General features: G+C 48.0%; 1 protein-coding gene across 9 annotated transcripts in view; it reads left to right on the top strand.

Annotated features, from left to right (window-relative positions):
* Positions 1-27001, top strand: part of TTLL5 (tubulin tyrosine ligase like 5) — a 286995-nt gene that overhangs the window by 221021 nt on the left and 38973 nt on the right. For 8 of the 9 annotated variants that reach the window (XM_056133744.1, XM_056133741.1, XM_056133747.1 and 5 more), the window contains one exon: positions 5360-5574. In XM_056133744.1, the coding sequence (XP_055989719.1) occupies positions 5360-5574 (215 nt within the window). Of the gene's footprint in view, positions 1-5359; positions 5579-27001 lie in introns of those variants that run through there. The other variant, XM_056133748.1, reaches the window with a different exon arrangement.

Genomic DNA, 27001 nt, shown 5'->3' with positions numbered 1-27001 from the left:
AGGCTGTGAGAGGCCTGGAGAGGCAGATTTCAGCCACTGGTCTCCAGTCACGTCCCTTTACGTGTTTGTCTGCTTTTGATATTGACGTGTGTGTGTGTGTGTGTGTGTGTGTGTGTGTGTGTGTGTGTGTGTGGTCTGTCTGTCTGTCTGTCTGTCTGTCTGCCTGCCTGCCTGCCTGCCTGCCTGCCTTCCTGCCTGCCTGCCTGCCTGCCTCCCTGCTTATCAGGTTCAGTTGTTTTACTGTCATTGCACTTATTACCCTGGCTTTGGCAAAACACCTGAGGATTTGTCTCAGTTACTCATTTTGGATGATGTAGTATCATAATCACTTCATTGTAGCTATTTGCTATTGTTAGAGTTTGATCACCAAATAAATTAAGTGATTCCCCCAACCCTGCTGTATTTGGAAAGATCTGTCTTTTTGAGAATGCCCCATGGTGCATTTATGTAGTATTGAGGTTTGAATTAGCTTGACTCATTGGTATACTGAGAATTCTGTCTCAGCTCAATTAAGCCTCCATTCAGCTGCCTATGATGGAATTGGCCCCCTTCTTCCACAGACTTCAATAAGTTAGAGATTCCTTCCCCATCCTCCATCGGAAATGTAAGATGCACTGCCTCCGTTTGTCTCAGGACCTTGTTATCTCTGGATACTGGAGAGATTGGGAAATGAAGTGTTTTAGCAAAGTATATATTTTCTACACAAAATCTGTAGCACTGTACTCCCCATTGTTCATCGATTCGCTCGAGTGGCCCCAGTAACGTCTCCATCGTGAGACTTGCTGTTACTATGTTTGGCATATTGAATACGTCACGGGTAGCTTGCCAGGCTTTGCCGTGCGGGCGAGATACTCTCAGTAGCTTGCCGGGCTCTCCAAGAGGGACAGAGGAATCGAACCCGGCTCAGCTGGGCCAGCTGCATGCAAGGCAAATGCCCTACCACTATGCTATCATGCCAGCCCAAAATCAGGGTAATTTTTTAGGGGAAAGGGAAAAGTGAAAGTATTGAGTCTCCTGAAACAATTAGCGCTCCCAATTTGCTTTTGCTGTTTTAGGTAATGTTGTTTTTATTTAGAATCTACCTTAAGGGTTATATTTTGTGGCTGAATATGATTTGAACAAAAATACCACACGGGGCACTATTTAGAGTCCGGAGAACGATCCCTTCCCAAGATTGCTTCTCCATGGAAGCAGAAACTGCCTATGTCCTTGTCTAGGGAGGGATTTGGTCTTCATTAAAATAAATTTAAATTAAATTAAAAGATGATTAGTTTGTCTGGGACTCAAGAGAGAATACGGCAGGTAGGGCGCTTGCCTTCCCGATGGCTGATCCGGGTACAATCCCTGGCACCACATAGGGTTCCCCCCAAGCTTCTTGAGCACAGAGTCAGTAGTCAGACCTGAGCACAACTGGTTGTGGTCCAAAACTAAGCAGAAGATGAATCCTTGGAACCATCGCCCCTGCCCTGAGTGCTTGTTAATCCCCTTCTGCACACAAGGCACCACACCAGCGCTGTCTCTGACACAGAGAACAATCAGGCGTCGATCCAGCCATTTCAGGTGTGTCCTGTCCAGGTGAGGGAAGAAACGCCTACGTAAGGGGCTGCAACAGAAGGCAGAATGTGCTGAATCTGATAAGACACATACAAATAAAATCTTATAGGTGTTTGGGAAAGATGATTTTTGCAAGAAAGAATTGAGTTAGTATGATCTGGAGATCTTTAACATATTTTCACTAAAGGAAAAAAAAAAGAATTATTTGAAGCACTGTGTTCATTTTCATAGCATCTCCTTACGACCAGAAAAGTCTATAGAAAAAATGTGTGACCGCCTGCTATTCACAGCCCTTACAGATGGGCAGCCTTGCGTCCTCCCACCTCTAGTTCTGCAGTAGTCTGCAGAGGTTTGGGAAGGAAGGGTTATTTGTGGAGTGTCTGCCATGTGCCTGGCATTTTGATTTATTTCAAGAGTCTTTATTGACTACCTCGGCTAGATTTACTTATGGGATCTTCATTTAATCCCCAGAAATCCGGTAAAGGAATTATAATTGCTTTTGAGGCAGCTCAAGCTCCAGGAGCTTAAAGCTTGAAAAGGTCACCTACTTCGTAAGCGCCAGAGCGGCATTTGAGCCCAGCCCACCGTGCCTGGGTCTCTGCCTTTCACTGTGGCTTAACGTGGCTTTGGCGCTGTGAGTGCTGAACTGTTAACTTCCTCCCTCCCACCCCCCACCCCCCAACCCCCACGGCCAACTGCTTAAAACTAGAGCTCCCTGGATATTTTTGACTTTAGACTTCACGTTTTATCAGATTGCTAACTAAGATTTACCTGCTTAATTTTTTTTTTTTGACTTTTGACTTTTGGGCCACATCTGGCCGTGCTCAGGGGTTTTTCCTGGCTCTGCACTCAGTATAGACTCCTCGTGTGCTCAGGGGTCCATATGGGATGCCAGGGATTAAACCTGGGTCAGCCACATGCAAGGCAAATGCCCTCTGCTGTCCTTTTACTCCAGCCTCACCTGCTTACCTGTTATTAGAACTCAACATCCTTTTGCTGTTTTTTTTAATAGAGAAATACACACACACACACACACATATATGGTTCAGAGTTCAAAAAGATACAAATTTCATTCAATAAAGGGTTCATTTCCCTTCAGCCATGACTCTCAGCTAAAGAGCTTTCCTCCTTGGAAGCCATCAGGCTTGTGTATATCCTTTCTCAATATTCTGTGCAGTGACTAACCTTGTTTGGGTTGTTTGTCTCATTGTTGCGATCTTGTGGATTTTTCCCCATCCTTTTATTTTTTGCTTGGATGTCCTTGAAAGATTGTATGTTATTTCTTGGTGCAGGGGATCAAACCCACAGCCTCACATGTGTGAAAAAAGTGCTCCTCCACTGACCTATAACCCTGGCCCTGGAACACTCTTTTTCTTTTTTTAAAAGAAGAGAGACAAGTCAATAGTTTGAGTACGCGTGTTGCATGTGGGAGGCCGAGGTTTGATCCACAGTAGCAGCTTGTCCCCTGAGCACAGGATCAAAGAGTAGTTTCCGAGTGTCTCTGGGTATGACCCAAAAATCAAGCAAGAAAGGAGTGACCTCTCCATACATGTGACTCCGTGTTTCCGCTGTCACCCTGCAGCCTTTAGTGAACATTTGTTCTTCCTGATGACTGTTCCCTCGCTCCATGACAAAGAGTCTGTTTCCAGAACTCTTTTACTAGCAGGAGTTTATCCTGCTTTCCTCCTTACCCAGTGAATATATTTCTGCAGTCTAAAGAATGCTTCAGCCCACATTCACCTGCCACTCTCTTCCCCACATCTCATACCCTCCTCACCATTGAGCCCACTTATGGGGGTGCAGTGGGGGAAAGAAGCCGAGTGTGCCCCACTGTGCTGCCTCCTTCCCTCCCCGCTGAGGCGTGGACGCCCTCGGATGGGGGAGGATGGCGGCAGGAGCAAGGGGTCTTTGAGCCAGCCCCACTTCCTCTGTGCTTGTCCAAAAGACTCACTGAGCACATTTGGGGCTCCCGGCCTGCAGGCCCCTGTGCACACACTCCACAGAACCATGTTTCTGTCTGTTCATGGCCTCTGACCTTCCTTGGTTCCCCTTCTTTGAGTCACAGATGGGGCCCGGTAGGGTCCATTGCCTCGGGGCTGGCATGTGGGGATGAGTATCTCAGATCATTCCGTTAGAAACTGCTCAGGTGGTCAGCCTTTGAAGTGATGCTGTTGTTTTGTGGGTCTTGCAGTACTGGGAATTGAACCCGGGTCCTTCACGTTCAAGGCATGTGCTCTCCCACAGACCCAAGCCACATCCCCAGCTGCACTTGCTCTGTTGACCTCCTCGAAAGAGACAGATTCTGCCCACCCTGTTCCTATCTGTCCTGCCCAGGACCTTTGGACATATTTCCCCAAAATAGGACCTCCCACGGCTTAATTTTTGTTAATATTTTACAGTGATTCATCAGTTTGTTTTGTATATCTTTTTTAAAAATACATTTCCTAAAGTACAAAAATAATGCCTCTGTCAAGCAGGTGAGAGTTTCTCAAGGCCTGCCCCGAGGAAAGAACAGTCCCCCCACAGCTTCCTTTACATTCAATCTGTACACTGCGAAATCAGTGGCTGGAAATCTTTTTAACAAAAAGAGTCCTGTGATTTTCTTAGTCATAGTAGCTGTCTCTAAATATGACTTCGTATTGGATACTTTCATAATGCAGAGCCCAACTGACACCAAATTTTCACCCCAGATTTGTCAAAGAAACTTTCTGAAATCAGTTAACATAGACTCTTGTAAGGGCCAGCAGCTCCATCAAAGGGTTTTGGTCTCAGGCCAAGCTAGTGACCGGCTCTTCACAGGACGAGTCCTTGCCCTTTCATTGCAGGCCTGAGCTGGTGACCAGCTCTTCACCGGGCAGTCCTTACTCCTTCGTTGCAGGCGTGGCTTGAACTCGTCTCCCTTCCAGGGCATTTCCAGTGCTAGAGTTGTGTGGGCCATGTCAGGTGGGGCCCTGGTCTCTGTGGGGGCCCTCTCTCCCCCTCAGAGACTGGAGTCGTGTCCTCTTCAGTCCTCTTGTATGACTCCCTAGTGGAAGATGTTTTGTTTCCTTTGTGTTGACTTTACAACTGAAGGAAATGAAGACTGAGAGGAACCCAAAGCTTTGGGGACTCACATGGGTGAACCCACGCGTAGCCAAGTGCCCTGGGGACTAGCCGAGGAACCTTCTTTTCCTTTCTTTTCTTTGAGAGTGTTGCCCCATCTTGTTTATCCTGGGCCTCCCAAGCAGCATTCAGGAGGCCTGGGGCCCACTCCTGATGGTTCTCTGCCCAGTCGTACTGCCTGGCAGTAGGTCCCCAGGCCCAGCATTTCCCAGAGTCCTCTGGGACCATACCTTCCACACCCAGAGCTTTGTGTGTGTGTGTGTATGTGTGTGTGTGTGTGTGTGTGTGTACGTGTGTGTATGTGCAGGCATGCATGCATGCATGCATATATGTGTATGTGTGAGTGTGCATGTGTGTGTACATGCACTTGCATATGTGTGAGTGTGTATGTGTGTGTACATGTGTGTGTAGGGACCATGCACTGCCAAGGGATCAAACTCAGCTGGTGCTGCCGCCCTTTGACAATCCCCACAGGCCTGTCACGTATTCTTTCACCAAGACAGCACTGACTTCCACCCCTGAGAGATCTCCCATCACTGGCAGACCCCCAGTGGCCCTGTAAGAGAAGGTTTCCCCCAAGAACCACGTGAATAGATTCCCTTTGCCTCTTGCTCACCGCCGGGACTCCAGGGCACCCGCGCAAATGCCGGCAGGCCGGGAGGGCCTGCCCACTGACCTTTCTCCTTTTGTCCCTCCCCTCTAGGCAATCTTCGGCAGCCAGACGCTGTCTAACTCCAGCTTATGGACAGTTAACACAGGTGCAGGCTGCAGAATTTCAAGTGCCACCTCCAGTGGCCAGAAACCCACCACCCTGCCACAAAAAATGGTGCCACCGCCAAGTTCTTCCTCCCTCATCCCCAAGCCCCCGCCCAGTCACAAACAAGCCCTCAAAAAGGCAGCGTCCCAGAGGACATCCAAGTAAGTGTGTATTCCTCTTCTTCTTGCTGTTTTTCTGAGTTTTCTTCCAGGCAACTTGGCCGGATCCACCTGCCGCGAACAGGAGCGCATGGAGGGTTGGGGAGCGGGGCCCAGGCAGCTCCGCCTCTGCTCCGCTGGGCCCCCCTGCATTCAGAGGAGAGGGGCTAACTCATTCTTGGAGCCTCTTGCAAAAGCCCCTCGGAATAATAGGACAGAGGGTGGAGCGCCGGCCTTGCAGAAGCCACAGTCCACCCAGGTGTGATTCCCAGCATCCCATACAGTCCCCAAGCACGGCCAGGAGGAATTCCTGAGCTCAGAGCCAGGAGTAACCCCTGAACATCACCGGGTATGTGTGTGTCCCTTCCTTTCCCAGAAAATAAATAAAAATAGAAAGAGTGCCCATTTGACAGTGCCCCAGAGCATGGGGCCTAGAGCCCTGAACCATGTCCTCCCAGATGGGTCTGCTCTTGGTTGTTCTACAGGACCACGCAGGTCCGGTCTCCTGTAAAAGGCAGGACCCTGCCCTCTGCCCATCTGCTCTCTTTCAGGCCCCTGAGTGGCAAGTGGCATGCCTGGGGCTGTGGTGGGGAGGTGGGCTCCTATGTCTTGGGTTAGTGGACTCTGGATCATACCAGTGTCTCTCGAGACCTTTCAGAGTTGACCTGTCTTGCCTCAGAAACACTTCTCCATGCCTTGCGTCAGGCATGCGGGGATGGGGCCTCCTTGCCACCTCCAGCCGTGTTTCAGCTGGTGAACCAGAAACGGGAACAGTGAAGGGTATTGACCATTTCCCACTTAAAAATGATAATCTTCAGGGCTAGAGATAGTAAAGAGGGTTAACACCCTTGCCTTGCGTGCGGCCAACCCAAGTTCAATCCCCGGAACTCTGTATGGTCCCCTGAGTACCACCAGGAGTGATCCCTGAGTGCAAAGCTAGGAGTAACCCCTGAGTATCATCAGCTGTGGCCCAAGAACAAACCACAAATAGTCTGGAAGATCCTCCGAGTATCACCCAATAGCCTGACATCTAGAGGAGGTTTGTGCATTTCCCCTGCTCTGTTTAAGGCTCCTCATTCATTCTGCCCTTCACACAAAAAAAAAAAATCTAAGCCCTAAGAAAGTCTTAAGGCAGCAAAAGCACTGGCTTATTTTCTTCTTGGATGGCAAGTCAAATTCTGGCTGCGGGGTGAAATTAGTCCCTCTGACCGTTTAAATTCTGTTTCCATGATAGTCAAGTGGCTGAACAGCTTGCTGGAATTCTCTGCTGTTGGAGGGGGTGGGGGCTGCAACTCGGGGTCAGAGGCCAGAAACACAATAGAAAGGCCTGGGAGCTCATTTCCTCTCCAGAAAGAGCAGAGAGCACTGTTTGGGGGAAGCCTCTGTAAATCAGACTACGGCTGCTGACATCATCACTTGGCCTCAGTTTCCTCTTTTGTGAAATGGGAGTGATAATTGGACCTAGGCACTACATTGTAGCCATGCTCACATCTGGAAAGAGCTCGGGGTGAGGCCTCACACGCGGGACCCTCTGCCTGCCCTTAGTACGTCAGCAGTGGCCTCTCACTCCGGGTCACTGTCAGGAAGTCGGGGAGGCAAGTGTGGACGTGGATGCGCTTCTGTGTCCCCATGTGTGGGTGCTGCCATCGTTCCCAGTCCCCTGCGGTCCCCGCCAGCGGCCCCTGTGGTTCATGCTGGTTAGTGGAAGCTCCGAGGCTCCCCACACAGATGGTGGGGCCCGGCAGAGGAGACGCCACTCCCTGCCCCGGGCGCACGCTTCCAGCCTCCTAGGTGGAGTTGCAGCTCAGTGGACGGACTTTGCTTGGCTTCATTTTTGTGGTTTCTGTGCTCTGACAGGCAGGAGTGTGGGAAAACCGGAAACAGCTCAGCACCAAAAATGCACAGAAGGGGGGAAAAAAACAAGATTTCTTCAGAATTTAAGAAACATAATCCAAGTATCAAAAGGCATGCTGTGAGGCGCTGTTCCAGGAAATAGTTTCCAGTTTGCCTTTAAAACCCTAGCACAAATCTGTGAAGCTAACTAAGCTTGCACCAGCGGACGCGTGAACAGCATCTCTGTAGAGGGAACATTGACTTGTGAAGCCGGGGGGTTGTGAGCAGGCCTCACTGTTTCTAATATTCCCCTGACTCTGAGGAAAAAGAATAGCATTGTTTTGATCTGAACTGGCTGTACAACTGGTTTGTTCTCTGAAGTTTCCAGATAAACTTTTATTTTTTTTTTAATTAATTTCAGATTTACGGGTGGGGGGGGAAACGTTGAAGATGGTATAAAAATAACTGTACCAAATTTTCCCAACTGTTAACAGCTGAGTCGTTAACAACTTATGTTGCCATGATACACCAAGAATATACTGCACTAGAGTGGCCAGAGCCATGGTACAGCGAGTTAGGTGCTTGCCTTGCACACAGCCGATCCAAGTTCAATCCCTGCATCCCATATGGTCCCCCGAGCCTGCCAGGAATGATTCCTGAGCACAGAGTAACCCAAGAATAACCCCTGAGCATCTCCATGTATGGCCCCCAAACAATAACAACAAAAAGAATATGCTATACTTTAAAGCTATTCTTGGCATGTGACTCCAGATCAAACTCTTCATGGTTACAGACACCGGGATCCTGGGAATTGGTTGATAAGGATTGGGTAATTGGTTTTTATTCCTCGCCAGCCTCGCAAGTTGCCAAGCACTCATGTGATGCTGTTTTCCTATTTCTTTTTTTTTTTTAATTTTTATTTGTGAAACACCATAAGGTACAGTTGTAGACTTACCAATTTTTGTGCTTGGGTTTCAGTTATACAATGATCAAGTACCCAACCTTCCACCAGTGCCCATTCTCCACCACCAATGATCCCAGTAGCCCTCCCACTCACTCCCACCCCCTATACCCCAACCCACCCCGCCTCTGTAGCAGGGCATTCCCTTTTGCTCACTCTTTCCTTTAGGGTGTTGTAGTTTGCAATAGAGGTATTGAGTGGCAGTCATGTTCGGTCTATAGTCTACTTTCAGCATGTATCTCCCATCCTGTGAATCCTCCCAACACCCTTTATTTGGTGCTCCCTTCTCTATCTGAGCTGCCTTTTCCCCTAGCATGTGCAGCTGGCCTCTAAGCCATGGATTAAACCTCCTGGTACTTATCTCAGCTATTCTTGGATATAAGTCTCCTATTTTGTTACTTTATGTTCCCCAGATGAATGCAGTCTTTCTATGTCTATCCCTCTCTTTCTGACTCATTTCGCTTAGCATGATACTTTCCATGTAGTACCACTTGTATGTAAATTTCATGACTTCATCTTTTCTAACAGCTACATAGTACTCCATTGTGTAGATGTACCAGAGTTTCTTTAACCAGTCATCTGTTCTCGGGCACTCAGGTTTTTTCCAGATTCTGGTTATTGTAAACAGTGCTGCAATGAACGAACAAGTGCAGATGTCACTTCGACTGTACTTTTTTGCCTCTCAGGGATATATTCCCAGGAGTGGTATTGCTGGGTCAATTGGGAGCTCAATTTCTAATTTTTTGAGAATCATCCATACAATATTCCAAAAGGGCTGAACCAGTTGACATTCCCACCAGCAGTAAAGGAGGGTCCTTTTCTCGCCACATCCGCGCCAACACTGGTTGCTTTTGTTCTTTTGGATGTGGGCCAGTCTCTGGTGTGAGATGGCATCTCATTGTTGTTTTGATCTGCATCTCTCTGATGATTAGTGATGTAGAGCATATTCTCATGTGCCTTTTTGCCATTTAGATTTCTTCTTTGAGAAAGTTTCTGTTCATTTTGTCGCCCCATTTTTTGATGGGGTTGGATGTTTTCTTCTTGTGGAGTTCAACCAGTACTTTGTATATCCTTGATATCAACCCCTTGTCGGATGAGTATTGGGCAAATATTCTTTCCCATTCTGTTTTCCTATTAAAATGGGGAGAAATGGTGTATTGTTGGGTTACCAAGGAAAGGAAGTGACTTAATACAGGTCAAGCACAGATTCACTGCCTGCCATGGAGCATGTGCTAAGTTAACACCAGGTCTTCTGGTTGATGATCAGATGGCATGTCAGGGCATTTTCATTTTTTCACTCTCACCCTTCAGATGCATTGCTTCACTTGCTGGGCGCTAAATGTGTCTTTCCTCCTGAGTCGGGTCAGACAGTTCGGGAACCCTCAGTTATGACCAGGGAGACTTAGTCATGCTGAGGAACGCTATCGTCACCTCAGGAGACACAGCAAGTGGGAATCTGTAATGAGCTTTGGCCCATGTCATGCCTCTGTTTGGGGGGCTGAGCCACAGACCTCCCCTGGCGCAGAAGTTGGCCTTGGAGAACTATAGAAGCCATTTCCTTGTCCTTGAGGGATTGAGCTTGGAGAATAGTAAGTCATGAAAGATGGAATGTTGTTTGGATTGGGTGCAAGCATTGCTGAACATCAGAGTAGTGGCGGCCTACTGCATTATGCTCAGATTCAAGTCACTTTTCCTCTAACGGCTCCAGTTTCCCATCTATAAAGCAAAAACCACTGTCCCCACGGAATAATTAGCCAAAATAATTCGTTCTCTGTCTAGTCTATTGAAAGCTTTTCTTTTCTTTTTTTTTATGGGCACTTTTCCTTTTTAATCCTGATGCTTTACAGCCACTTCCCTCCCACTTCTTGCCCTGAGCAGTTCTTTGCAATAGTTCTCAAATTCATGTATTTCCTTCAGTGAAATCTCATCTATCAATTTTATGAAGAGAATGATTTAGAATTGTTTTTACCTTTCCCACAGCGCCAGTAGCCTGCCTTGATTTTCCTTTCTAACATTTGCAACACTTCATAATTTAGGGCCCGCTGCTGATCCCCCTCTCACAACTATTTGTGGTATTTCTCTGAACCGCTCAGCTGCGCTCCGGAGGAGGACAGCCTCAGAGACGCTCCGTGCATAGGAGCTCTCCTTTCTGGTAAATGACTCTTTTCTCCAAACTGCACTCTCCAGGAGAGCGGAAGTAAGGACCCTGAGGTTCAGGTTTGCAGGGACAAGAGTCACAGTCTCGAAATGCGTTTAGAAGGGCAGGGGGCAGAGCCATAGAACTCCGCTGGAGAAAGAAACCTGTTAGATAGCTCCAGACTTAATAAAATGCTTTTCTGGAAAGGGCTGGGCTCACCTTTCCTTGGGCAGGTTCTAGGTTGTTCTAGGCCATGGAGGTGGTCGGCGACTGCTGACCCTGTCAGCACCCAGGACAGTGCTGCTGCGCCTGGGGGCGGTAGAGGCAGGCACGTGGCAGCACCAAGCCCCAGTCAGTGTGACTCAGTGACAATGGTAGGATGGAAGGCGCTCAGAGATCAGGGCAGGAAAATACCTAAGGGGGGGGCGGGGTTACCAGGGGAGGTGGGGGTGGGGAATGGGGATTTGTTCTTTTTCCAGGTTTGTTTTTTGAAGCCACACACTGGCCGTGTTCAGGGCCTACTCTGTGCTCAGGGATCATCCCTGGCACAGCTAAAGGGACCATATGCAATGCTGGCACTTGAACCTAGCTCAGACGTATGCCAAGGAACCCGGCCCACTCTACTATCTCTCCTGCCCCGGGGCCAGGATGGTAAAATGATATATGAAAACGTCTGCCGTAGGCAAAAACCAAGAATATCTGGCCGCAGAGAATTGAGGGTTGCAATAGAAATAGTGACTCAGGGCTACGATAGGGTTTTCTTTGTGTTCTCTGTGGATAAGATTTCTTATACCAAGCTCCTTGAGTAATCTTAAGGGTTTTTTTTTTTTTGGCTCCCTACAGTATATTAATGGGCCAGTTGATGCCAAATATCTCTAGATCATATCACAAAATGAAAGGGCCAGAGTACAGAGAGTCAGACACTTTCCTTACCTGACCCCAGTTCAATCTCTGCCACTGCATCTGGTACCCTGAGTATCACCAGACATGATCCCTGAGCACAGAGCTAGGAGTAGCCTCTGAGTACTGCTGGGTGTGTCCCCAACCCACACCCCCAATTTAAAAAAAAAAGAAAAACCTCCAAAAATGACCTATCATTAACTTGGTTCAATAGAAAAAGTTGGTTATCAGGATTGTATTCAGGATTTCACACATAGAAAGTAAATACTCTGTGATGTGGCTTTATAATAGAATATATGCCCTGTGTGTATGAGACCTGGCATTTGAGTCCAACTTGCAAAATAAAAATAAAGAAAAGATAATTTTTACATAATAAAAATCCTGGTGCCCAAAGATACAGTACAATGGGTAGGGTACTTGCCTTGTTCACGGGTTCTGTTTCCAGCACCACATATGGTCCCCTCAGCCCCACCAGAGAGATCAGGAGTGATCTCTGAGCACAGAGCCAGGAGTAAGTCCTGAGCACTGCCAGGTGTGACCCAAAAGCAAAGAAACAAAAATCACTGACATGTTGGGATAATAGCTTTCGGTTATTGTGTTATAACCTGATGTATGTCAATCACTCGTATCACTTGTCATCCCGTTGCTCATTGATTTGCTCAAGTGGGCACCAGTAATGTCTCCATCCATACCTGTCGCACGCTAGTGTAGCCCAATGGCGTCTGCTCGCTCCAGGAACACGAAGAGCATCAAACCATTCGTTCAGGATCTTGACAAAGAAGTCCAACCATCTCGTAGGTGGGCGACCAGGTGTTCTTTTAACGTCCCGTGGAATCCAGTCGGTAATGGCTCTAGTATAGCAGTCGTCTCCGAAATGCATTATGTGTCTGGCCCATCTGATTTTCTGTGCTTTGGCAAACGAGGCAGCCTGATCCTCCATCGTCAATGGAGGTCGGAACTCGGGATTCCTTCTCTCACTTGAGTGAAGCATGATACTCCAAGCATAGCTCTTTCGATTCCTCTTTGGGAGATCTGAATAGCGTTCTCATCCTGTTTTCATAGGGCCCAGGTCTCTGAGGCATATGTTAGTGCAGGAAGAATGGTGGAGTTGAAAAGATGTGCCCAGAGCCGGAGGTTCTTCGTCCTCTTAACTTCTTTGATGCTCTTGAAGACGTTCCACGTCTCTCTCTTCTTCCTGCGCAGTTCTGGTGCCAAGTCATTTGTCATGTTGAGTTCTCAACCCAGGTACGCGTAACTGCTGTATTCAGAGATGTTTGTTCTGTTGAGAGCAAATGGAACATTAGAAACTAGTTCGTTTCTCATGAACATTGTCTTCATGAGATTCAGCTGCAGTCTGACCTTTCCACACTTGACCAGCATTTGTGCTGCTTGGCTAATGTTTGGTGTTATTAGAACAAAATCATCAGCGAAGCGGAAACAGTGTAGTTGCCGACTGTCTATCTTCACTTCCATTCCTTCCCATTCCAGTCGTCACATGACGTTCTCAAGGGTGGCACTGAAGTGTTTCAGTGAAATGGTATTACCCTGCCAAACCCCTCTCTTTATGTCATTGATCACTTCCTTGTAGAATGGTGAGATCCTGGTAGTGAATCCGTAATACAGCTTGCAGAGGATCCTGATGTACTGAGTTTGAACGTCCTGTTTGGTTAGGGATTCGATGACCACTTCAGTCTCAACAGAATCAAAGGCCTTCTTTAAATTGATGAATGTTAGACAGAGCGGCTTCTTGAACTCCCAAGAAACCTCAATGAGTTTGTTCACCATGAGGATATGGTCAGTCGTGCTAAATCCTTTTTGGAACCCAGCTTGTTCACATCATTGTCCTTCATCTAGTGTTCTGCCAATCCTATTCAGTATGACTTGAGTGAACAAGTTATAGTTGACGGACAACAGGCAAATCGGGCAATAGTTGCCGATGTCGTGGATGTCTCCCTTCTTGTACAACAGAACGGTCCTGCTGGTTTTCAATTGGAACGGAAACTTGCATTCAGACAGGTAGCATGTGAAGAGCTGAGCCAATGTATTGACAGTTACTGGTGGCAGATTCTTCAGGTGTTCGGGTCTGACCTTGTCTGGACTGGTTGCTGTATGCTTCTTTACCAATGAGATGGCGTGTCGGATTTTGGAAGGGAAAACGCCGGGAACGACATATCCATCATGCAGAATTTGGTATGTGGGCAGGTGGACGTGGCTTTCAAAGAGATCCGAGTAGAAGTCATGGATAATCTTCTCCATTGCCCTTCTGGAAGACATGATAGATCCATCAGGACGTCGGAGGGCAGTCATCTTGGCCTTTTAGTTGGCAAAGGACAGGCCAGCGTTGCGAATACTTTACCTGGCTTCTTCCGCATTGGCCAACACTGTTGCTCTTCTCTCTTTGAGGTCTTCCTTTATTGCTTCTCTGCACAGCTTTGCAAACTCGGACATTAATTACCTTGTGATTGCCTGAGGCTCATGCCAAGCCATGTTGGCAAATGAGTTCGAGAGTTTCCAAAGACTGGTGTCTTTTTGTGGCTTTCTCTCTCTTGGTGTTCCTCACACAATCATGGAGGTGCTAAACCAGTTGATTGTATTCCTTGTGGATGTTGTCAATGACAGCATCTTCCCATATTGCTGCAGTAGTGCCAAAGAGCTCCCAGTTGGTGGTCGTTCTGGGAGTTCGCTTCCTTTTTTTTTTTTTTTTTTTTTTTTTTGCTTTTTGGGTCACACCCGACAATGCACAGGAGTTACTCCTGGTTCATGCACTCTGGAATTACTCCTGACAGTGCTCAGGGGACCATATGGGTTGCTGGGAATCGAACCTAGGTCAGCTGTGTGCAAGGCAAACGCCCTACCCGCTGTGCTATTGCTCCAGCCCCAGGGAGTTCTCTTCTTAAGCTTTGCAGCCCTTTCTCCCCGCTCTGTGAACCATGCCAATAGGTCAGAATAAGTATTGATTAACTTAGCAATGCTTTCTCTTTAAACACATGAGCCATTAAAGTGAGGCACAGTGATCTGGAGCTTTAATGGTCCAAATGCAGGCTCTTCTCTGCCCATCTTGCTGTTCTTGTCCTGAGCCTGGGGTCACACATCTGTATTCCAGTGTGTGTGCACTTGATCGTGATGCTCACCGGGGGTCGCCCTTGGTGGCGGTGCACCGGTAACCACCTCCTCATGCCTCTGGTTGTCAGAATTATATCCAGGATTTCATACATAGGAGGTAAGCGCTCAGAGATATGGCTCCATAGTAGAATATATGCCCTGTATGTATGACCCTGGGCCTCATATGTTTTAATCATATGAGGATGATTAGGATAGGATAGGATAGGATACCTGGGCTCGAACTCATGGCCTTTCTCCTTTCAGATGGTGTTCCACCAGCAAACTATTCCCAGGCCCCTAATGCAGGTTCCGGATGTGAGATGCCCCGTGTAGGTTTAACTGCCTTCTCTCAGCCTATCTGCCTTTCAGTCCACATACTTCCAGGAACTGTGATTGCATCTGGGACATGTCCTTTGTGAAGCATAGGATTTTCTAGATTATGGATTTCTGTAGTATGTAATCATGGGATTTCAGTCCTGAGGCATCCAGAACAGAGGTGTGGTGCAGGCTGTAAGCATATAGCATCATGCATAGGACAGGATTTTAGCCATCCCCACAACCCAAAATATTTCTTTTTTGTGGGGGCGTGGGGGCTATAGGGGTGACAGGCCATGCTCCACTCTGCTCAGGACCTATTCCTGGCTCTGCCATCAGGATCATGCCCGGAAGTGCCCAGGAGACCAGATAGGATGTCAGGCATTGAACCCAGGTCACTCGTATGCTAGGCAAGTGCCCTACCTGTGTACTGTCTCACCAACCCCTCCAAACAACATGTTCCATCTTTTACTTGCCTGCTGGGATGTTTGAATGGTTGTTCGAAAGAGTATTATAACTGCTGGGTATTTCTGCTCTCTTGTTTTCTTTTTACTTTTTAAGTCTGTAAAGCCCTGTTTAAAAGATGGGGATGGGAACTTAAACCAGCTTTTGAAAGATGGCCTGAAGATGCAAAAAGTTAGTGTTGGTGAGGATGTGGAGAGAGGGAAGCCGTGTGCATTGTTGGTAAATCAGTAGAACCACTATAGAAAACAGGTGCAGGGTCCTTGGAAATGAAAAGTAGATATTCCATGTGGTACATCAGTCCTACTTCTGAAACCCTCTGGGTTTTATATCCAGAAGCAAGAGCACAGGGTATTGAAGAGATGTCTGCACTTATATGTTCATTGCAGAATTATTTACAGTAGTCAAGATATGGAGATAAATCTATCAGCGAGTAAATAGATAAAGATATGTCTATGTTCTGGAATATTATCCAGCCCAGAGAAAGAAGGAAATCCTGCCAGGTACAATAACATGGTTGAACTTTGAGGACATTGCACGGAGTGAAGTAAGCCAGGCAGAGAGAGGCAGGCTCTGCATGGTGTCACTTAGAGGAAAAAGCTCACTTAAAATCTCAAGTTGTCCACCTCTTCCCCCTGGCAGCATGGTGGCTGCCATCTTTCAGAGCCTAATGGACAGTCAGGTATGAGCCAGCAGTGAGGAGACACACAGGGCCTCACAGGATGGGAAGTGGAACCGGCCCTTCTCCCCCGCCCCGACAAGACCCCAAGTTGCCACCCATGCTCCCCCGGCTACGTATTGAGCTCCTTAAAGACCATGATCCCAGAGGCACACAAACGAATCTCAGAACCCAGCAGCTTTGGGCAGAAATCCCTCCGGACTTAATTACTAAAATATCAGAATTTCAAAATCCCGCGGCCACATGACATCATATGCTCTTCATAATGGGCAGTAGAAAACAAATGATCTAATGATGCCTTTTCGGCAGGTCTGATTGTTGGGGGAAAATTCCAAATAATAATGGTGGGTCTTCTGTAAAATTGAATGTAATCAAAGTAGAAAATAATGTGAAAATCATCTGCCACACAGGCAGAGGGAGGGGTTGAATAGGGGGGTATACTGGGTTTTTTGGTGGTGAAAAATGTGCACTGGTGAAGGGATGGGTGTTTGATCATTGTATGGCCCAGACTTAAACTGGAAAGCTTTGTAACTGTTCTCACGGTGATTGAATTTAAAAAAAAAAAAAAACTTCAAGTCAAACTCCTAGAAAATCTAGCTGGATAGAGTATTCTTGGCTAGGAGTTCATCTCATTGAGTTTTTATACTATGTCCTTCCATATTCTTCTGGGTTGTGGTCTCATTTGACAGATCAGCTGTATATCTTATGGACTTTCTTTTGGATATAAGTTCCTTTTTTGATCTTGCTGCTTTCAATATTCTGTCTCTATGTTTGGATTTTCTCGTTTTGAGAGTAATGTGTCCTGAAGTTTTCCTAATTGGACCTGTTTTTCACAGGGACCCCTTAGGCCTCTTGGATCTCAGTGTCTGTAATTTCCCTCAACTCTAGGAAATTCTTATCAATGATTTTTTTTATTTTAAATTTTATTTTCATAAGGTTGTTCACATCAATTGATTACATTCAATATTTCAACACCAATCCCACCACCATTACACCTTCCCACACCATTATTTCGAATTTTCCCACCACCATTCAAGCCTACCTGCCACAGGCAGATGCTAGATAATTTATTTTCTACTGCTTATTATGAAGATCATGAGAGGTCGCACAGCCCTGGAATTCTAAAATTGTAAATGATTGGGGCCCGGAGACATCTCGGTAGGGAGCTAATCCATTCTGACATTCACTTGGGAGTCTCTGGATCAAGGCTGTTAATGCGCCAAGATGGCAGTTTGTGGTTGTTGACAGCCAGGACCCCTCAGGGGTGGGGAGACGGAAGAGACAGCCCATCCCCATCACTGCCATGTGGCTGGAGTCTTCAGTCCCTGGGTTTTTCCACATGCCTGGGTTTTTCTTCTGAAACCTTGTGGCCACCGGGGTTTCATCTGGAGTGGGCGGGGAGGGCACATGCTCCATCTGAGGTGCCCCGGTTAAGCCGGCTCAGCATAGGGTCTGGAGAAATCTCTGGTGAGCTGCTGTCTTGCAGGATTCACTACTGAGTCTCCCTCAATGATTCCTTTAACTGTTGTTTATCACGTTTGCCTTCAGGGACTCCAGTGATCTTGATATTGTCCCTCTTGAACTCATCCATACTTCTCTAGTATGCTGTTCATTTCTTTTCAGACTATTTTCTACCTCCTGAAGTTTGCTCGCTGTTTCCTCCTCCTCATCCTGGAGCTCTTTGATCTTTTGTTCAGCTGTTGTTATTCTACTGTTCAGAGCTTCTGTTGACTTTTATAGACTCTACCATGCTCTTCATTAATATCATTTCTAATTGAAGTTTTTTTTTTTCATTTCGACTCTCATTCTTGTGCTTTGCTGACTACCTGTGCCACCATTTGTTTGAGATCATTGAAAATCCTCGTCATCATGTCACTGAAGACGCTGAGGGTTTATTGGTGTTTATGTCTTTGGTGATAATGTTTTCGCTCATTGAGCATGGTGGGCTTCTACATATTTCCCCCCTTGGTTTTCTGGTGTTCTTTCTGGGCTCAGGGTGAGTTTTTGAAATTAACCCCTAGAAGATGGTGAGGGATTAGACTGGAGGTTCCTCTCTTTGTTCTCTGTCTGTCCTCACGGAGTGACAGGAAGAATAATTGAGCATCAGGTAATTTGTTGAGTAGATCTGTCGCCTGACCTCTGAGCAGCCGTGTTTTGTGGGCAGGTGGTGCAGGTCGCGTGTGTAGGCTCTGCCTCCCTTCGCTGGACTAGGCCCATGCTGTCAGCCTGAGGTGAGCATCACTTGGGCTGAGGGACCAGCGAACAGCAGATGCCTTCCAGTGGTGTTGTTTGGGGTTCATGGGTTTATTTTTTAAATGTCAGTATAACCACCATAAAGCTGAAAATTTACGAAAAAATGTAATTGCTGGGGACAGAACAATAGTACAACAGATAGAGCATTTGTCTTGCACATGGCTGACCTGGGTTCAATCCCCAACACTCCATAAGATCCACCAAGAATCACCAGGAGTAACCCCTGAGCATTGCCAGGCATGGCGCCCTCCACCCTGCCCCCCCCAAAAAAAAAGTAATTGCACACATCAGAACACTTGAAATGCGTCAAAGATGTACTAAAAGGTAAGCTTGTAATCTTAATTTTTTTCATTGTTAAAATGTTGGAAGATTAAAAATAAGTTAATGAAGATTCCAGTAGCAGCGTGGTGCTGGTCCACTGGCTTCAGCTGATTGTAGTGCCATCAAAAGGGTGGCAGGACTAAGCATGAGACTCAGAGTCGGAGGGCTTGCCTCTGTGTGAGAGACACTGGGTTCCACCCCTGCACAGCAAACTCAAACAAAAAATAAGCATCATGAGCTCAGGAGTAAGGAGTGCTTTGATGGATGATTGAGGAAGAGAGTTTTCCTATCTACAGCTGACAGGGATAGCGGAGGAATATGCATGCCACATAGTTGTCATACCTGAACTACGCTTTCATCTTTGGAAAGTAGAAAAGGGTTAGTAAAACAAAGTTAAGAAAACAGATCAAAGGCTAGTAAGGCTTCTGAGTTGCTTTCCTGTGTATCTTCATTTTCAAGGAAATACTCTATTTTTCCTAAATAAAATGCTCTCCATTCATAGATCACTTCTAGTGGGCTCGGGGGATCATATGGGATACCAGGCATGGAACCTGGGTCGGTCACATTCAAGGCAAGTAGTACCCGCTATACTATCACTGTGGTCCCTCAAATGGCATCTTTTTTTTTTAATTAGTGAATCACCATGAGGTACAGTTACAGATTTACATATTTTTGTGCTTGTGTTTCAGTCATACAGTGCTCAAGTACCCATCCCTCCATCAGTGCCCATTCTCTACCACTGATGATCCCAGTATCCCTCCCACCTCCTTACCCCATCCTCCCCACCCCACCCCGCCTCTGGCAGGGCATTCCCTTTTGTTCTCTCTCTCTCCTTTTGGGTGTTATGGTTTGCAATAGAGGTGTTTTGTTTTGTTTTTTAATTTGTATTAGTGAAACACCATGAGGTACAGTTGTAGACTTCCAAATTTTTGTGCTTGGGTTTCAGTTATACAATGATCGAATACCCATCCCACCACCAGTGCCCATTCTCCACCACCACTAATCCCAGTATCCCTCCCATCTCCCATCCCCCAATCCCACCATGCCTCTGCAATAGAGGTTTCAAGTGGCCATTGTGTTCGATCTGTAGTCTATAGTCTACTTTCAGCACGCATCTCCCATCCCAAGCGGGTCCTCCAACCACACTTTACTTGGTGTTCCCTTCTCTATCTGAGCTGAAATGGCATCTTTTTAAAGGTCGCGTCTCTCGCTGAAGGCTACTTTAAGGTGTCACATATAAACAAAAACCCCATAGTGGTGCTGGAGGGGTGGTACAGGATTTAAGGTACTTGCCTTGCAAGTGGCTGACCCTGGTTCAGATCCCAGAACCACATCTTTCTCCATCACCACGTACAGGTCAGGACAGGAGTAAGCCCTGAGCAACACTGGGTGTGGCCCGAACAAACACAAACACAGCTGTGGTATAGCCGAGAGTGCTTTCAAAAATAGACTTGTAACTTTACAAACAGTTGTTAAAAAGACAAGAGAGATTGAAATAAATGTGTTGATGCTTTATTTGAAAGGCTCTAAAAGGAACAACATCCCAAATCAATGAAAATTGAAAACAAAAGGTAAAAAATGCAGAAGTTGCCTAAAACCACCTGGCAAAGAGGAAACGAGGAGAAAGCAGGGCCTCCGAAGGTGCCTGACACCTTGTAGGGGCCGATTAAATATTTGTGGATGGAAGGAATGAAATACAACGACAACAACAAAAAAGACAAAAACAGATGAATCATGATCTCTGAAAAGACTAATTGATTTATTTAAAAGAAAAAGAGAGAGAGAGAAAGAGAAAAGGATTGCGTGCAGAACTCGGGAGGGGAAAAGGAGTGTGCACACAGGTGTGGTGGAAAGGAGGCTGTGGTGGGTATTTTCAGGCAGGAGCCTGCAGACGCCAGTGGCGTAGAAGTTGATTTCACCACACATGACTTGAGCTGCCTTTGCAGTGAACCCACAGCAGTGCGATGTTCTCATGGGGACAGACTAAGAATCCAACCCCTGGCCTGGGTTTGTGAATGCATATACAGTCCCTGAACTGCGCAGAAAAAGGAAGAGGGTGGGCCACTCACCCCCGAGGGTGCGTAGGGTGTGTCGCAAGGAGATTTACTGGAGAGTGAATCTTGGAGGAGGTGTCCACTAAGCAAAATTAGAAGCCCTGTCGTTTGTTTCATGCAGCATTCCGTTCTTTAGTCTAAGTTGCGTATCCTAAGCTTTTGCTTCTCCTGGGGGACTGAGAGATTGGTGGTTGCTAGTAGTTTGTAGGAAGGATTCGGTGGAGGGGGCTGTCACGGGGAAGTGCCAAGGGCTGGAGCGCCACGCCCCTGGCATGCTGGATCCCCGACCCTGCACTGGGGGTGTGATGCCGGTACCCCCTGAGCAGCTCTCCACCACTCACAGAGCACTGCTTACACAGCCGGGTCCCAGGCCCCCCGCACACTGCTTGGCCTCCGCCCCAAAATGGTCAGGTTTGGGGCATGTCTAGTTGGGGGAGCCTCACCAATGCCAGAGTAGTATTTGCCACAGCCCTGGCCAGGCTCCCCTTCCTAACTCCACTCTTGAGTGTGCCCCTTTGGTGGGGCCCTCCCTGACAGAACGGGCCCCTCTAATGGGGTGGCGTGAACCCAAGGCAAACTTTTACTGAACCATTGAAATAGAAAACTAGTGCCTCAATGAGGCGGAAAACTTCGCGGCGTGCCCAAACAGAAACAGCGCCACACCAGATCCAGCACCCCCCACCCCGTGCGCGGTAATGGACAAAACAGATCTGACGAAAACTCTTCGCTCTCAGCAAAGTTTCCATGGGCCAGATGAAAGGAAACAAAGATTCACAGGAAAGCACATCAGAAACCTCACTGGCAGAATGGATCCTGGGGGTTCTGTTTCAGCTCATCAGAACCCTTCTGGCCTGGTGCTGGTACTGTTCTGGAGTGGGCTGGTTAGTGTTGTCTTGATGCCAGTGGAATTCCTGGCCACGCCCCTTGATACTCATGTTTTCTCTAACTAGACACTCAAAGTAGAGGAAATTTTTCAAAATGGTAAACGCAGGCATTATTTCTGCTTCTAAAGACACTATATTGCACTGCTAAACCCCTTCTCTGAAAGGCCCAAAAGATCTTCTGCTCTTTTTTTTCTCTTTAAGCACTGTGATTTCCAAAGCTTTTAATAACAGAGTTTCAGGCATTCAATGTTCCATCACTAAACTCACCATCAATGTCAGCATCCCTCCACCAGTAACCCTCCCTCTCCCCCCCTCCGCCCACCTCCTTAGCAAACTCATTTTTATTTTAATTTACATATTAAATTTTGGGTCACATGATTTCAATAGTGTTGATTACAATTTTTATATGCATGGCCGACTTCCCTCCAAACCACTGAACTGTCCAGGACGTATATCCTCACCAGTCGGCCTCCTCATTCCTAAACACACACACACACACACACACACACACACACACACACACACACAGCCTTCTACTTCTCCTTCTTTGCTTTCTCATTTCCGGGGCCAAGGACTCTCCGTCATTTGATACCTTCCATTTCCTTGTCATGTTTCCTGCCTCCCACAAGTAAGTGAGGAAATCCAGTATTTGCCTTTCTCCCTCTGACTTGCTTTGCTTATTAACATGTTGCCCTCCGGGTCCATCCAGGTTGCAGCAAAGAGCAAGATTTCATCTTCTCTCGTGGCTGATTATATTCCAACTTCTGTATCCAGTCATCTGTTGTGGAACACTTGGGCTGTGTTCCGATCCTGGCTATTGCACTAAACACCACAGTGACTGTAGGGGAGCAGTTTTCAAGTTAATACTCTTGTTCGGGGGTGAGGATGCCAAGAAGTGGAATTGCTGGGTCATGTAGGAGAACAGTTGCTCCTTCTCTTTCTGGGGCATATGTTCAGTCCTCAGGTCAGGCTCCTTCTGGGGCCTCAGGAAAGAGGCAAGAGTATATGACTCTGCAGAAAGTGAATTGAATTCTGAGGGTATGACATGGATATTTCATGTCTGAATAAACTGCTGGTGCTCACCTTGAACCCGTCACAAGGAAAAGGAAGTGCCTTTCCTGAAAAGGGCATGTAACTATTCATGACATTAGAATGTCTGTTTCTTGCGCGCGTGTGTGTGTGGTGCTGGAATCGGAATCAGTCTCCCACATGCAATGTGATCTACCACCCACCGCCAGGACCTTCTGATTTCTTTTTGCTGCATGACTGTATTTCCTATTTTCATTTTCTTGTATTTTCCTTTGCCCTTCCCTTTGATATTGCAGTGACTGGGGGTGGTGTGTGTGGTGGGGGGGAGGGGGAAGTGTCACATACACACACTTGCTTCTGGTGCTTGCACACTGGCCATGTATAGATTCAACACTCTGTGGAGGTACCAGAGGGTCCAGAGAGCAGAGCTGCAGAAGTTGGAGCATCTGTGGGGTGCACCGGGAAGAGAACTCGCGGGCTCAATGCTTGCGCAGTAGACACTTCTGCAACGGAGCCCTCCCAGTGTCCCTGCAGTGGCTTTAGATAATGAGAACCAGCCCAGAGAAGGTGAAATCAGGCAGTCTTGGGCTGGAGGAATAGCACAGTGGGTAGGGTATCCGTTTACACGCGGCTGATCCAGGTTCGATTCCCAGCATCCCAGGTCCCCCGAGGACCGCCAGGAGTGATTCCTGAGTGTTGAGCCAGGAGTGACCCCTGTGTATGGCCAGGTGTGACACAGAAAGAAAGAAAAAGAAATTAGTCTTTCACTCTCCACTTTTTCCTCTCACCTTTTTTGTTTTGTTTTGTTTTTTGGACCACACTCAGCAGTGCTCAGGGCTTACTCCTGGCTCGGTGCTCAGGGATCACTCCTGGTGGGTTCAGGCGACCATTTGGGATGCTGGGAATAGAACTCGAGGTGGTCACATACAAAGCAAGCACCTTGGCCCCATCTATGACTTTTTCTGCCTCCTGGCCAGCCGCCCCAATTCTGGACCATTTGGGAATTTGAGAAACAGAATGCCACCTCTAACACTCTCCTTGGTTTGAACACTTTACATTTGCGTGTAAAGGTGTCACAAGACTTGGTGGTATTTCTCACCTCACAGCTCTTACTACCTGTATCAATCCGCATGACCACCTCTTCATTTGCCCACAGGTGTCCAATCAGAGAAGAGCAGACTGGGACCACACCAAATGCCCGTCTAGCTTTGCGCATTCCACTCTTGAGAGGGAGGATATAGTTTGTGCAAAGCAGCTCCTCCTGTTTGATAGTGCACCCAGGAGGCGGGGCGTGGTGCTCTCCCACTCGGTCTTTCCTCGAGCTCTTACAGGCCTTAGGTTTTACCCTCTTGCTTTTATCATTGACTAAAGCAGCAATGGCAGATGTGCAGCTGAGGGGGGAGAGCTGTGTATTAGATTACTTCAGAGCTCGTGGCTCTCAGGAGAGGCCTCTCCGAAAGGATTTGCAGAGTAACCTGGACTGTGAGACTGTGAGACTTCTACATTGTGGATTGTCAATTAATTGCCTTTTGATTTGAAACTACTGTTACCTGCTGGGTTCTGAATGTCTAGGAACAGTGATGTAGCTCGAATATTCTACTAAATTCAATTCAAGGAGTCATTCAGTTTAGTATTTCTCTATGTAGACAGGTGACCAGTGAGTGCAGAGATTCTCGGTATCCCCCAGAAGAAATAACGGCACAAGGCACATGTTTGTAAGGTTAAGACACCAGGCATAAATCAGAGACACCCTGTGGACCTGTGGGCCGGACCCTGCTATCCTGATGTTAAAGCACAGGGCCTGACTCAGAGACAGCCCAGGGAAAGCATACGCGCGCGCACACACACACACGTACGCACGCACACGCGCACACACACGCCTTCCTGTGCATAATTCGTTCCTAAAATAAGGGACCTCTGGGAGGACAGATGAGCGCAGGAGCAGATTAGTGAGTACAAATTAACACGCAGGCTCTTCATAAACGGTTTCCAAAGGTCTTTTTCAGGAATGTGTTTTCCCAAGGAAATGATGTTATCAGGGCAAAAGCTTATTTACCCATCATGTGTCTGAAGTTGTAATAACAGTACTAAGCCATGTTGTGTACCTTGTTTCCATGGAAAAACTCCTTCAGCATTTCCCCTCAAAAGGCTCAGGACACGTTCCCCTAGTGCCAGGCAAGCAGAGACCCTGGGCTAGGACTCAGGGAATCTTGGGCAGAGCTTGGCGTCTGAATGGGTGCCGGGCACTGGTGAGGGAGAAGGGTGGGTAAGCGAGAGAGGGCACGGGGCTGGGAGCCCTGGGGTGAGGAGCGGGAGAAGGCCCAGTGGGCTGGGTGGCACGGGAGGCCCCCAGGAGATGGTGGCTCCTGTTCAGAGAATCCCTCCATCGCCTGGCCTGGGCCCCGGGCCACTCACCCTCAGCCCACTGCTTGGTGCTGACCATTCTCCAGACCTGAACGTCTGATCTTCCTGCTCCCCATTTCATGCCCCTGGCCACACCTGGGCCTCCCCTTCTGCTAAACCCCTTCCCTCACTGTGACAGGCTTCACTGGGCAGCGCCTCCTTAGGCCTGACCCAGTCTCCTCCCTGGAGAGCTCTGTGTGGTTTCCTGGCCCTCTGGCCCTATTGGCGCCCTCCCTGCCCCAGTGCTGGGTCCCTTCATCCCTGAGATGCTCTGGCCTGTTTTCTGTTCTCTTTTCGGTGTTTTTTTTGGGGGGGTGGGGAGAGACAGGTGGATGGTAGAACTACCTCACCCAGTAGTTCTCAGAAGGTCACTCTGTTGGTGCTCAGGGAACCATATGAGATGCCGGGAACCAAAGCCAGGTCAACCATGTGCAGAGCAAGCACCCTACCCATTGCACTATCTTTCCGGCCCCTCTTCTCTACTCTTGGATAAAATTGACTTCTGACTCCTGGGCCCACTTGAAATGGATTTCCCCCAGAAAGGCCATCCGCGGCTGCATCCTAATGCTTTCTCTTTAGCGAATTTCTGCACTCACTGGTCACTGGTACTTCACCTTTGGTGTCCTGGATGGGACTTGCCTCAGGCCTTCCTCCCCACTCCTGCCGAATCCAGGCCCACTCTGTGCTCGGCTTCCGAGCTGGGAAGCTGTTATGCTGCTGCTGCTGCTTTGCTCCAGGACTCTGTGGTCCCAGGGTCAGAGCCCAGGGCGCACACAGGAAGGGCTTGTGCCCTCCCCCTTGGCCCCCCTCTCTGACCCTTGATAGGTTCTTTTGGTATGGGGAGGGTAGGCCTCCCAAGTGGTTCTCCAGGGATCCAGGAGCTCCTTGCCACGGTGCTCAGCTAACCAGGCCATCGTTCAGTCTTGGCTTAATGTGGTGCTGCTCGGCCCCTGCAGTGCTTGGAGACCCCAAGGCTGCACCCGCAGTGCTTGGGAGGTGTGTGGTGACTGGGATGGAACACAGCACGTATCCTAACCCTAACCCTGCACTTTCTTCCCAACCCTGGTATTTTTGAATGAGAATGAAAAAAAATGGGACAGTAGTACCGGAAAAGGTTAGATTCAATGTTGCTGAACAAATAAGCAAAGAACTGAGCATATGGACTACGTTATCTTCATTTTTGTTTTGTTTTAGGGCCACTCCCAACTATGCTCAGGGCTCACAAATTACTCCTGGTGGGCTCGGGGATTGAACCTGGATTGGCCGCATGCAAGATGTATCCCCTTACCCTCTGTACTACCACTTTGGCCCCCAGGTGGACTACTTGAAACCTCCCAGGTTTAAAAAAAATCACATCCCAGGGAACTGGAACAATAACCCAGCAGACAGGGCATTTGTCTTGCATGTGACTGACCTGAATTCAGTCTCCAGTACCCCATATGGTCCACCAAGCCCCCACAGGAGTGATCCTTGACATCAGAGCCAGGATTGAACCCTGAGCGTCACTGGGTGTGGCCCCCAAACAAGAACAAAACAATTTTTCCCATCTCAGTGAAAAATCAAGGTAGAGGGGCCACACAAGCATGTTTGTGAGGACAGTGGGTGATATTACTTCAAAAACCACTGATCAGGGCTGAGGTCTGCGTGCAGGCTTTGCACATGGCGGCCTGGGTTCAGTCCCTGGCACTGCAGGATTCCCGCGGCTCCCCCACGCGCCAAGCTTGGAGTAGCATTCAGGCACTGCCAGACGTGGCCCCCAAGACATTCACGAAATCCCTAAGGTGGGCGGTTGTAGCGTCTCTGGATTCAGCAGTGAGGAAAGCAGAATCGTCTTATTCTTCAAGGCCAACATTTTACCAAGGACAACAGGCCAGGGTTTATTTTGGTCTGGGGGCTGCACCCAGTGATGTGCTGCTCGGGGTCTGTTCCCGGCTCCCTGCTCAGAGGGTGTCCCTGGCCCGGGGCTCGAGGAATGGCACATTGACAGGGATCAAACCCAGAACACCTGCATGCAGAGCTCATGCTCCAAGTGGTCACAGTATCTCCGCCCCCCTTCCCCCCCCCCCCCCCCCCCGTGATAGCTCTGGAAGCCCGTTT

Source organism: Sorex fumeus, unplaced genomic scaffold (assembly GCF_029834395.1).
Source record: "Sorex fumeus unplaced genomic scaffold, SorFum_2.1 ptg000098l, whole genome shotgun sequence".
Classification (NCBI taxonomy): domain Eukaryota; kingdom Metazoa; phylum Chordata; class Mammalia; order Eulipotyphla; family Soricidae; genus Sorex; species Sorex fumeus.
The sequence above is the reverse complement of the archived record's forward strand: the minus strand, read 5'-3'. Positions and strand labels throughout refer to the sequence as shown.